Source organism: Bidens hawaiensis, unplaced genomic scaffold, assembly GCF_021521415.1.
Source record: "Bidens hawaiensis isolate Kalapana, Puna unplaced genomic scaffold, B.hawaiensis_p1.1 tig00009139_1, whole genome shotgun sequence".
NCBI lineage: Eukaryota > Viridiplantae > Streptophyta > Magnoliopsida > Asterales > Asteraceae > Bidens > Bidens hawaiensis.
The window spans coordinates 586421-599725 of record NW_027491672.1 but is presented as its reverse complement, the minus strand read 5'-3'; the positions used below and the strand labels follow the sequence as shown (position 1 = coordinate 599725).

The 13305-nt window shown below is 43.6% G+C and overlaps 1 protein-coding gene across 1 annotated transcript; it reads right to left on the bottom strand.

Annotated features, from left to right (window-relative positions):
- Positions 1–297: 297 nt before the first annotated feature.
- Positions 298–3853, bottom strand: LOC143531306 (transcription factor bHLH157-like). The gene is made up of 10 exons (XM_077026632.1): positions 3469–3853; positions 3251–3387; positions 2849–2935; positions 2647–2749; positions 2520–2561; positions 2229–2288; positions 1443–2129; positions 1045–1278; positions 682–813; positions 298–580 (listed from the first exon to the last, which is right to left on the bottom strand). The coding sequence occupies exons 2-10, from the start codon at positions 3358–3360 to the stop codon at positions 398–400; spliced, it is 1638 nt and encodes a 545-aa protein (XP_076882747.1). The 5' UTR covers positions 3361–3387; positions 3469–3853; the 3' UTR covers positions 298–397.
- Between the last annotated feature and the right edge of the window lie 9452 nt (positions 3854–13305).

Genomic DNA, 13305 nt, shown 5'->3' with positions numbered 1-13305 from the left:
ATAACAACACCATAAAGCCCAGGTTATTGACGGCAACCCACAAGAAAGCTTACATGTTAATGTCGATGATAGTTTTTGAGCTAGAGGAACGAAAGTTTTTACACGTTATTGAGTTCCTTGCAAACCAAATGAACCATAAAGAAGTATAGAAGATGGCTAAACAAAGATCTTTTCCTTTTTGACCGACGCCCATGCTACTTAAATTTCTGGTTATTGAATCTCTAAATCTTGTGATTCATGAAACTCAACGACAAAGCCTATAACAACTTTGTATTAGAATTGTTTGTTTACTTTGACACATACTCCGTTTGATGATATATTCTAAACTTATCAACCTAACTAATTAATGCAACGACTTTATTAGATGAACACTCGAAAACTAATTTGTGAACCTCAGTTACAAGTCTACACAATACTGCAATTCTACCAAGTTCACAAGATTTTGTATCCCATCTAGATGAAAGTCGTCGAGGAGAGAGTTCCAGGAATTTGTGCATTTTTTATCCACTTCTGGCACCGTTGTTTGCAGAAACTGAACGAGCGATGTAAATGTCTCTTGTCTTGTTATGTGTTTGTTAACCTATAACATTTTATTGCAAATGATATTCATTATCATGTATTTTGCATAAACCATGACACATGTATACTCTTTATCTAACTCTCGAAACTTAAATGCTTTACCTCGGGTTCAACTATGAACCGTGCCCAAATATAATCACCGCGATCTTCCATGACTCCCTTCAAGATTGTCAAGCCAAATCGCCGAATCATGTCCGCTATCTCAAGAAATAATCCCTTTTCTTCGTAGAGCATCTGTGACAAAATACATTTCAAGATCATGAACTAAAATGAGTAGTATTAATGCAAGTGAGAGTCGGGTTTACCTACAACCTGCTTAACTATGATTAACAAAACTATATTCTTGTTACGTGCATTAAAATTAAATTTTGTAGACCTATACTCGTATGATCAAATTAAACGGTTTGTAAATGGTTGAAATTGTCACATATACAAATGATGCATGTATGTGAGTGTTTCTTTTACCTCTATAAGCATTTGACCGTGTGCACCAACGTCCTCAACGATTAGCGGACAAACCATTGCCTGATTTCCCAATTCACAAGCCCACGTCACACCATTTGTGCTCGGGTCTTGGATATTATTAACTTCGCTCGTCTTTAGTTCATCGGCTTGCTTTATCTTGTCAGCTTGCCTCGTCACATTTTGCAAGAAAATCATGTGTTTTATAGTCCGATCCAACAAGCAATCAATACTCATCTGTCGATTCCCAAAACACAGTCAAAATCACTATTAAAGATTCTTCTAACTTTTATGGTAAAACAAGTCTTTTCTGGAACCCAAACTGAACCAGTATTGGATTCCAGAAAGGACTCGTTGACCACAAAGTCAAAATACGTGCTATCGTATTATGAAAACTTTACCTTTTCTCCATTGGGAATTAATTGCCTCAACTCAGCCATCCGGTCCAAGATCTGCTGGCGGTCTTTGGGTCGGGGTCGGGTCCCCGGTTTAGCTTTTTTCTTGGCAGGTTTGGGGGGCTCGGCTTGCAAAACCGTGCTCGAACCACTCATGCTATAACCATCAACCATCCTTAAACCCTGGTTTGGTTTGTGCATGGTCTCTTGACTCTCTTCCCACATATCATTTCCTGTTTTTCTTCTTTTCACTGAAACTTGACCCTCAAGGCAAGAACTATAACCCGCGTTTGAAATACCAGAAACACCCTCCAAAAACTCTTGAATCCCAAGCTTTGAGAACAACCTTTCTTTTGAACCAAGGGCAGTATGGTCAACTTGACCGAAAGACTGCAGGCCCGGTTGACTTCCATTCAAAATTGGTGCTAAAATGTCTCTCAGATCACCATTGTTTCCAAACAAGTCAACTTCGGAACCCGAAACAGTCAAAGATTCATGCTTGCCATCTAAACCGATGGGATTCAATGGCGGAAACCACTGCGAAACATTGAAATCTCTGGTTTCGAGTAACTCGTTCGTGATACAGTTTTGACCGTTTAAAGTAGTCAAACCAGTTGCATTCCCTCCAGTACAATTTACAATTTCTTGAAACATTTGTTTTGTTTGATTCACAAATTCTATCTTCTCTGGTATCTGAAATATTAAAATTTAAAAGCAGTCTATTATTATTAGTATTTTTAAGGAACATAAGAATTTAAAAAGGGTTTCTAGAATAATAATAATAGGAACCACCTTCTCACTGGACCCAAATTGTACCACTCCTTGTGGCTCCACAGGGATTACTGCAATAGTCTGCAAAGAAAAAAGTCATAATAAAACCACTGTACAAGTAATAATACATAGATTTCGAGTGCCCGAAGCAATACTAAGAAATGGGCCTTTATATATAATTTTTTTATTTATGCATATATAATTTTTTTAAGATTTTGGGCCGCCTGCGAGATCTGTCCTAAGTAGCCGCAGAGGCCTCTCACGCCTCCCAGCCGGATTCTTGTAAATTTAGGATTAAACTGAAAGAAGTACCTTCATGCCGGAAGAAAATTGGCTGCGAAGTTCATAATCATCCTGAAAATTAAGTAAAGAAATCATTTATTTGGTGTAAATGAAGAAATTATATAGTTATGCACGAAATAATAATTAATTTATTTACCAGAAACATATCCCAGATTGAACCAGAAAAAATCTGGTCTCTGTAATGATCTTCTGAGCACATCCACATGTGTTTGTTGGTATGAGCAGCTTGTCCAATTATTCTTCAAAGTTTCAGTTGTGAAAATTTTGTTATTAAGATTATAAAATTATGAAGATAAACTGTTTTCTTATAAAAAAAAGTTCAGGGAAAATGAGCATACCCTCCTCCAAGTGGAACTTGTAAAAGCAAATTATCAATCAAAGACTTGAATTCTTCCTTAAAGTAAGAATCTTGTAGGTTTAATAATCTGTAAATTATTTCAAGATTTCAAGAAACAGTAAATTGCGTGTGGAAGGTTAATGCATACTAAATGGAGATAAAAGGTGATAAATTTTAATTAAAACCAATTAATAAAATTGAATATATGTAAGCAGTAATTTTGATGAATATATTTTTGGTGGAAATTAGAATCAATTCATGATTAAGTATTTAAGTCACAATAGTATGAAGATTTTCAAGAATCAAACCTACTAAAAAGATTATCAAAAAATTAAACTATATGAATAAAGGGTGTGTAAATTAAAAAAGAACTAAATATGTAAAAGTTACATAATATCCTTACATGGAATTTGGCTGGCCATAGCTCCAAAAAGCACCATAAGACCATCCAAAAGAGCAACAAAGATTCTTGATCACATTCTCAACAACGGAGTCTGTCTTTATTGTACTCATTTTAAACAAAAGATCAAGAACCAAACCCTGTAAAACAAGAAAATAAAATGGTGTTCTTGATTATCTTTTTTTGAGGGATTTTAAACAAGCAGATAGAGATAGAACCACCTGTGTAAGTGCTTTGGGAAAGTAATAATTAGTGAAACAAACAGTTAACAATATTATTCAGAAAGAGAAAGCTGGTAAATGATTTTCCCAGAAATGAATGAAAGAACAGTTCGTTATGTGTTGTAGTTACACTGCTGCCAGAAACAGTACTACAGGATGATGATGATGTTGTTTGGAGTTTATATTATATGTTAAATAATAAAAAAGAAATGGCGTCAAAATTCTACAGAAAAAGCTGTTTTGTGCTCAAAGCTAAAAACACAATACCTACTAAAGCTGTTTTAGTATGAGACAGAAAATTGGGATTTTTAAGGAAGGCTTTGTTCTTGAAAGGGATGCGATTTTAACAAATATAACTGTAAGTATTTGTTTTGCTTTCACAACTTTATCTTCATATTTTTAAATATCTATTTTTTTTATTTATATTATCATATACAAAAGTCATATACTAACAGCGTAAAAAGAGCGTAACTTAAGCGAAGCAGGTCGATTGACAAAAGGTCATAAGCTGTTTGGCCCAATAGTCGGACCAGAATTCTGTTATAATTTAGAAATTTGAAATCATCTTATTTTTACCGTAAAAAGTTGTAAATGATTTACGTAATCTTCTAGATTTTGATTTTGAAGGTTTAACAAAACCTGCTAAATTTATGATTACCTATAAGATAGACTTGTATATAATAATTCTTTCTCAAGCGTTCTCTTTTATTACTTTATGTTTTTACCATGCGTGTTAACGTATTAAATTGTTTAAATAAAAAAAAATTGTACAATAGAAATACATAAATAACCTGTCCGAAGATAACTCTAAAGCAACTCTAGATAAAACTCACAAAAGACTAGACCCGGTTTATACGAGTTTAAGAGTCGACTCAACTGCTTAATGTACATGTTATTGTAAAAATTCCTTTTAGTGAGAAATAAACTATCTCATTTAGCAAACACGAATCAACTGGTTTATTTCTAACATAAATTAAAATAGCTGGTTTATTTTTTTATTAATATTAAATAATATTTAACTACTGTATAAAAAGAAACTAAAACCTTAAGATTTTAAATACTCCGTATATTATTTAAAAATTTGCTTTGGATAACTTTCTATTTCTTGAATATGAACATTAATTCATATATTTTATGTTATTATGAAAAGGTTTTAATTTTCAAAACAAAATTGTGTCACTTATCATATCAATATCAAAATGTTGATATGAATATAAAGTAAAGTCTGAATCATTAGTATTTGATTTAGAGGCTCTTTATAAAAAGCATCACATGTAATCCGTTCTAGAAACCTGAAGAAACACTAAGTGACCCGGTGCAGATTATAGATAATCTGGGGGTTAAGTAATGTTTCCCACGGGAATGAGGTCCAACAGAGACGGTTGTTCTTCAGGGGACCTGCAAAACAAACACCGTAAGCTCGTCACTGAGAAGGGGGGGGTTCCTCCTTGTGACCACCCTCCGGCGTGAGAATCAGACTAGATTGCTCTGAATATAAGTGTATATTAAGAGATTGCTAGATAACAGGATAGCAGATGATCTTACCATTCCAAGATGTTGGAGTATTTATAGCCGAAGGTAGGTTTCCTAGAAGGTACAGCCGGCTGAATAGTATTCCTGTTCTACCAACAGTGGACTATGCACAGGCCATACTGGTTGGTGGGTAGGTTACGGCCAACAGTAACAAAGTCGGCTGCACTATTCCACCAACTGTAGATTATGCACGTCCCACCTACTGTGGATTGTACGCAGGCCATGCTGGTTGGTGAATAGGTTACGGCCAACAGTAACACTATTCCACCAACTGTAGGCTGCGCATGCCCCACAGTAAGGGTTGGTGAGTAGGCAGCGGCTAATAGTGACAAACAGTACTAGAGGGTGCTCCTCCTCGCACTGTTGTCGGTGAGCTGTCACCCTGTGATTGGCTCCTGGGCTGTTCTGGTCAGATCGTCTGTCCTATCCATACCTTGGTAGGTATAGTACAAAAGATCTTTCAGAATCATACGGACTGGCTCATTTAGGCGGGATTGTTCCCGCCTTGCTCATTCCTTCATGTGACTACTGAAGTAGCTAGTGTCTTGTGCGTGTAGCCCTGCTGTCTGCGGGTAGCCTTCCCTGATGGCTTGTATCCGCAACTGCGGGAACAGGCGGGGTACTTCACCATTGGGAGGCTTTCCCTGCGTGTACAGCTTGTGTACTGCGCGTAAGGTTCTCTGAGCATGGTGGGTCCTGCGGGAGCAGATGGCCTTTGCGCAGACGTCCCTGTTCAAGGTGAGTCTTGCGGGACCAACTGGGCTCTGCTGGGACCTACCTCTTCAAGTCCCCCCAGTCCAATGTTCTTCTCATGAATGTTTAATAAAGTGAGGTGAACATTTGGACTTTAAGCAAGGGGTTTTGAAAAGGGGTTTTTAGTTTTAAGGTTCTCCGTGGGGATTCTTCCCGCGGGTTTCCTAATGTCACTTGCAAAAATTCCCGATTTTTTTGCTTGATCTTTGGGTATGATGCGGGTAGGTATGTAACCTTCTCGCAAGTCAGGAGCGTTGAGTCTTACTTGTATATATTCTCCATGGGGTTCTGGTGGTTTTCAAAATAGTGATCAATTATGTTAAGACCACCAATTCCATCACGGAGTTTCAAACAATATAATTCTCGACGTTCCCGTTATGCGGGGATGTTATTCCTCTATCCGCAAGCATTGCTCAGAAGATCCCTCTTGGTTTCAATTCTCTGCGGGGCGCTAGGTATGTGAAGGGTTTTGCCTTAACACTACCCGTGCTCGTCTTACGGTTACTTTACTTCCAAGGTACTGGGGTCCATTCCCTGCGGGTGCTAGGTATGTGAAGGCTTTTGCCTTAACACTGTACCCGCACCTGTCTTATAGTTACTTGGTTGCCCAGGTATTCTTGGCTTCAATTCCCTGCGGGTGCTAGGTATGTGAAGGGTTTTGCCTTAACACTGTACCCGCACCCGGCTTATGGTTACTTGTTTGCCAAGGTAAGGGGTATTTTCCCGCTTACTTTTTTGAATCTTTTTGAATTTTTTGAAATTCGAAGGGTTGGTGGAAAGATAAGAACAGTCCAAACCTCTGAAACGTCGTGCGACAGTTTCTTCTGACTGTGTCAGGACGTGCAGGAAGTTATGGTGACGTGACAGTACATGGTCATTCCAGACGCTTTTTCAGGCGCGTGGGCGCGATTTTTCGGGCGCGTGGCCGCAAAATTACTGGCACGCGTCCTTTTGACAGCTGTTGCCAGCTTGCTTTTTGCCACGCGTCATAGTTTCATTGCACCTTCGATTTCTCTCTCCTCCGCATTAAATTCACCGCATTAATTGCGATTAGTATATAAAGGGGGTGGAGGATCCTTTCCAATTCACACTTTCACATTTTCTCTTCATCTTTACAGCGATTTCCGGTGAATACTCCTCTATTCAGTCGAGCATTCCCTTGAAATCGTTTTCTTCTTCCTTCTGCAAGATGTCTTCACATGATTTCGAGTCTACAACCGATGATAGGAGTACTGCTGGCGAGTGCCAGTGTGCTCTGCCCGGCGATCAGTACCGGTATGTTGTTAGGAAGTTCATGCTCGATTCTCTCGAGCCTGAGTTTCCTGAACCCCATCAGACCGTGTACGATGCCCCCAGAGGCAAGATCGGGGTTTATGCAGCATTCTTTGTCTATGGGAATCTTAGGTTCCCATTGACAAAGTTTGTTTACCGTGTCCTTGAGAGGCACGGTGTTCATCTGACCGAGTTGCACCCTATGGCGATCGCCAAGATTCGCCACTTCGAGTGGGTGTGCCGGATTTTGGGCATCGAGCCCCATGTGGACCGCCTGATGACCTTCTACACTTGGAGGTGCATCCAGGGGTGGTACACCCTGACAACCCGTATTAAGGGTTTAAAGATTTGCGCGACCGAGCGCAGTCTCCGATCGTGGAAGCGGGAGTTCTTCTACATATCCGCCCGTGCCGTCCCCCTTGCCATGAAGTTTAAAAATGGCCAAGCAATTCCGAGCCTTCACGCCACCAACTACCAGGAGGCGGAATGGTTCTCGAAGATATCCCTGGTCCAATCTCCGGTTTACCGGTTTGCGGAGTCCGGGATGGTGATGTTGGGGATGAGCCGGGTGTGGAAGGAGGCGTCTCAGGTTCCCATCCTTCTCGAATACGGTTTGAACTCTATTCCTTATGGTATGTCTTGTCTTTTTTGCTGATACGAGTTTGTCTTCTAACTGTTTCTTTTCTTTCAGAGGGGAACGATTTGGAGTCGCTCCTGTACCCGCGGGAAGCTGACGGTCCCGCGCGGATGGGTACTCGTGCTCTAGACGAGGGCGAGTTGCCCATCCTGGAACAAACGGCGGATCGGTTTGTGGAGGTCTATCCGCTGGGCCACGAGATCCTGAGCCACCGGCGGCCAGGTAAGGCGATATTCTATCCTCAATCCCTCAATGATGTACCCGCTGCCGGAATTCCTGACATCCCTTCTTCTGAGGAATCCGCAGATGGTCCTTCGCTGGTGCGGAAGAGGAAAGCTGCCGGCGGAAAGGGGAAGGAGAAGGTGGCCTCCACAGCCGATCCGGTGCTTCTATCTGACACCGAGTCAGATAGTGAAGAGGTGGCGGGGAACCCCGGTGGTGAGAAGACCACTGCTCCGGAGGCTACGACTGTTACCTCCGGAGAACCAACGACGACGACGGTGACCGGCATCAAAAGACCGGCTCCATCGGGCTCGTCCCCGCCCGTCCGTACGTTCAGGCTCAAGAAAACCCGTAAGTACAACTTCAGCTTTGATCTTCATAGCTTAATATTTCTAACACTTTTCTTTTTTACGCAGGCGTGGATGTTGACGCATTCCAGGGTGGAGCGCAGAAGAGTACCTCCCCGCCGAAGACGGTAGGCTTGGTCAGCCTACCTGAGGTGTCGACCCAGGCGCCTGCGCCTGCTTCCGCTGGTCCAGTTGCTCATTCCTTTGAGCCGACTGTTCCAGCCGGGATGCCCGCCGAGATGACGTCACCGCCGGCCGTGAGCGCGATTTTTACAGCATCCTTCACGGAGCCGGCGGTTACTGTTGCTGCTGACTCCACGGCGGCGACCACGGCGGATACCATGCCTCCGCCATCTACTGCGGCGGAAACCGTGCCGCTTCCGCCATCGGCCTCGACGGCCGAACCTTCATGTACGCGCAGGGCTTCTCGCCAATCTTTGTCACCTTCCCATCTGCCCGACCTTTTGGATGGATTTCCCTTAGGTTCAGGTGATGGGTTCGGTGGCTATCGGCCCGTGATCGACCCTACAGGTGCGTAGGGTTCTTTTGGCCTTTATACATTTTTTTTTTTTTTTTTTTTTTTTTTATCATTTTTTCCTAACTGCTTTGTTTCTTTTGCAGTGTTGGATTCCAATGAAGTGTATGTTCCAAGATGGAACATTCGCCGAGGAACAACCCTTCGCACACCTGTGGAGTGCGTGGACTGGGCTCGCCACGCTGCTCCCCATGGTGCGTTGGGGGAAGCCATGGTTAGCTACCAGGAGGGTAGGCTAACCAACGAGCTTCGGGTTCTCCTGGCCCGGATGCAGCCACGCGTCGAGCTGCTTTGTCGTGAAAACGACAAGTTGAAAGCAGCTCGCGTTAAAGAAGTATCTCAGGCGCGTGCTCTCCGGGAGGAGAACCAAAAACTAACCGCAGTGGCTGCGGAGAAGGATAAGGCCTTCAAGGCCCTCGAGGTTGAGGTTCAAGCGCGACTCGAGGCCCGCTCCAAGGCTGCCCAAGCTGTTAACGAACAGCTTCGGCTAGCTAAGGAGACTGCGAGGAACGCGACCGAGAGGGCCACCAAGGCTGAAGCTGTTGCTGAGCCTCTCCGCCTGGAGAATGAAGAACTTAAAGCCAAATTAGAGGCTCTTCAACAGGCTCATGATGCCTTGGCTATGGAGGATGCGAAGAAGCTTCAAGAGATCCTGGACCAGAGGGGCGTGCTTGACCATACCGAGCGGAAGCTTAAGGGCGTCGAAGAGGCTGCCGCAAAGGAAGTGCTACTTGCCAACCTTAACAAAAGCGAAGCCGAACGCGCCTGCACCCAAGCTCAAGCCGCCCTTAAAGAAGCTCTGGTTGCCAAGGAATGGCTTCTTCGAGAAGCGTTGTCTCAGGTATGTTTAGCTTTACGTCTTCACGCTTTCCTTTGTACATAGAAAAGGTGTTTGACACTTATATTTTCTTTGTAGGTTGTGCATCGGGTCTTTTCAGAGACGTCTTATGATGATGCTATGAGCGCAGCCCTCAACGCTTCTCATGAGGATGGGGAAAAGGCCGGCTTCCTGCTTGGTCTAGGGTTCGTTGAGAAAGGCATCCCGCCTTCCAACTTCCCTTTGTTTGATGTGGACACTGAAACTGCTTACGACCAAGCAGTGAATCAGTATGCCGCCTTCCCGCATCCGGTGGTGGAGAAGGTGAACGAAGTCGCTGCTGCTGATGATGGGCTTGCTGTCCTTAGAGCTTTCCTTGAACCGCCACACTCTGCTGATGGTGCGGGTCCAAGTGGAAGTGGTCCTGAAGCATGATCCAGAAGATCCCTTTCCACCACTAGCGTAGATATTTGCTTTTGTATTTCTTCTGTATGCGGGTATACACCCAGCAATGTTTGTAATATTCGAGTTTCGATGAAATAAAGAATGTGTTTGTCCTTTTCCTTGTTTATTTTACGCATGTTTACACTTAGCAATTTCTTTAGTATTTAGATAAGTTAACTTTTTGACGTGGTGAATTATAAGTTTATTTTGCTTCCTCTTTCATGATTGTGCGGGTAGGACCGTCACTTGCACTTAGTAGGATGGCTAAACTTACATTTAACCTGCGTGGAAGTTTACCTCATCTTTTCCTTTGAAATTTTCTAAGTGTTCAGAATAAGTTAACCTTTGAACGTGGTAGATGATAGGTTGAAGTTTTGCTTCCTTGTTCGTGATTGTGCGGGTAAGACCGTCACTTGCACTTACAAGGATGGCTAAACTTTACTTACATCTGACCTGCGTGTATGTTTTCCTTAGAACATTTTAACATTTTTAGCGTTGTGTTTATGCGGGTTTTGCCGCCTTCCACACGCAACTACTTACTTCTTCACACATTGATGCGGTGAATACCGGCACATGGGAAGTTCGTAAGTTAAAGGTAAGGCTATCAACACATTGTGAAAGGAGAATCATTTCCATTAGAAGTGGCTCTTAGGCCTTTTCTTTACAAGTTTGGAATTGATCTACATATAACATTTGCGTAATTGAGCTCCATTCCATGTTCTTGGGATGGGAGTGCCATCGAGCCTTTCGAGCCGGTATGCGCCCTTTCCCAGGACTTCTTTGATAATGTATGGCCCTTCCCAGACCGGGGCCAGCTTTCCTGGGCGTTCTTGGTTCGAAGCCTCGTTGTTACGCAGTATGTAGTCTCCTACATTGAAGTTGCAGAGTTTTACCCGCGTGTTGTAGTACTTTTGCATTTGTCGCTTGTAGTTCTCTTCACGCACTGCGGCTAAGTCTCTGCGTTCCTCGGTTAGCATAACGTCTAACCGTCTTTCCGCATCATTGTCTTCTGGCTGAATCAAGACCCTTGGTGAGGGTAAACCAATTTCGACCGGGACCATGGCTTCAGTGCCATAAGTGAGACTGAACGGGGTTTCTCCCGTACTGGCCTTCTTCAGCGTTCTGTTTGCCCAAAGGACGTGCGGAAGCTCGTCCACCCAGCCGGATCTGTGTTCCAAGAGTCTTTTCTTTATGCCTTCGATGACGCTCTTATTTGCTCTTTCCACCTCACCATTACCTTGCGGGTGTGCCACTGAGGTAAAGGTGTGGGTGATTTGAAGTTCTTTCAGCCACTGTTGTAGCTTCTTGTCAGCAAAGTTGGTGCCATTATCGCTCACCAAATTCTGTGGAAGTCCAAAACGACAAATAATAAATTCCCAAATAAATTTTTTGATATGTTTCGCGGTAGTTTGGGCTAAGGGTTTTGCTTCTATCCACTTGGTGAAGTAGTCGATGGCTACCACTAGGAACTGAACATTTCCTGCTGCTGTGGGAAATGGGCCTGTCACATCGATGGCCCACTTCTGAAAAGGCCATGAAGAGGTGACTGGTACAAGTTCATTCTTCGGGCGGTGCGTGTTGGGTGCGTAGAGCTGGCAAGACCTACATTTTCTGATGTATGCCAGCGCATCCGTATGCATCCCCGGCCAAAAGTATCCCGCGTTGTTTAGCTTAGCTACAACAGCGCGTGGACCTGCGTGTATTCCACAGATGCCTTCGTGTACCTCCCTTAGGAGGTAGTCAGCATCTTGGTTGTCCACGCATCTTAAGAGTGGGCCAAGAAAGTTACGTCTGTAAAGGGTGTCATCGATGAGTTGATAATTCAGTGCTTTACAGCGTAGTTTTCTTGCCTGTGTTTTTGACTCTGGTAGTGTTCCTGCTGCAAGGTAATTTATTATTGGTGTCATCCACGTTTCTGTACCGGTTTGGATGACACAAATTTCCTTGTGCGGGACTGATGGTGCTTCGAGGAGTTCAATGCGGATGTCCTTTCCCAAGTGGGTGAAGGCTAGTGATGCAAGCTTGCTTAACGCATCCGCAGATTTGTTTTCGCTGCGCTTGACGTGTATGACTTTACAATCATTAAAATCACGCATAAGGGTTTTTGCCTGGGAGAGGTACAGGGCCATTGTGTCATTCACAGCCGTGTACGTCCCATTTATTTGGTTGGCCACCAGCATGGAATCCACGTGGGCTTCCAAGTTTTTCACTCCCATCTTACGCGCTATTCTCAATCCGGCCAAGAATGCTTCATATTCGGCTTCGTTATTCGTACTTGGAAAATCCAACCGAATAGCGTAAGTATATTCTTGGCCTGGTGGGTTGGATAATTTTAACCCTGCGCCTGAACCCTCGCTACTGGCTGCTCCATCAGTGTAGAGTCGCCAGACATCATTGATGTCCTGTGCTGGGGAGGGTTGAGCCTCCTCCTGGCACTCTTTCTCCCGCGAAGCGGGGACTTCTGCAATAAAATCGGCCAGGACCTGGCCTTTTATGGCTGGTCTTGGCTTGTACTTAATTGCATATTCTCCCAATTCAATTGCCCATTTGGCTAGACGTCCCGATAATTCGGGTTTGCCTAGAACGTTTGAGAGTTTGAAGTTGGTGAGAATGGTGATTGGGTGGCCCTGGAAATATCGTCTTAACCTGCGTGAAGCGTGTATAAGTGCTAAGACTAATTTTTCGAGGGTAGAGTACCGGGTTTCTACGTCTGTTAGTACACGGCTAACATAATAGATTGGCATCTGGATGCCTTTTCGTTCTACTAGCAGGACTGCCCCGGTTGCTCTATCTGTTGCGGAAAGGTATAGGATTAACTCCTCTCCCGCTTGTGGTGCTGTAAGTGTTGGGAGTTCGATCAGGCGTGACCGAATCTCCTGAAAAGCTGCTTCCGCTTCTGGTGTCCAGCGGAAGTGCGTTTTCTTTAAGCAGTTTCTCAATGTTGACACGAAAGGAAACGACTTATCCGCATGGTTTGCCAAAAAGCGATTAAGTGCGACTAGTCGTCCATTCAGTGTCTGAGCCTGTTTGATGGTGGTAGGTGATTCCATTTTAACAATGGCTTCGACCTTTTCAGGGTTCGCTCTGAAGCCATCTTTAGTAACAATGACTCCCAAGAACTTCCCTTCTTCCATCCCAAATGAACACTTGCTCGGGTTGAGCTTCATGTTTATCTTTCTGAGCGTGTTGAAAGTTTCTTCAATGTCTTTCAACATCGCTTCTGGCTCGGGGCTTTTGATGACCAAATCATCCATATAGACTTCTAAGTTTCTCCCGA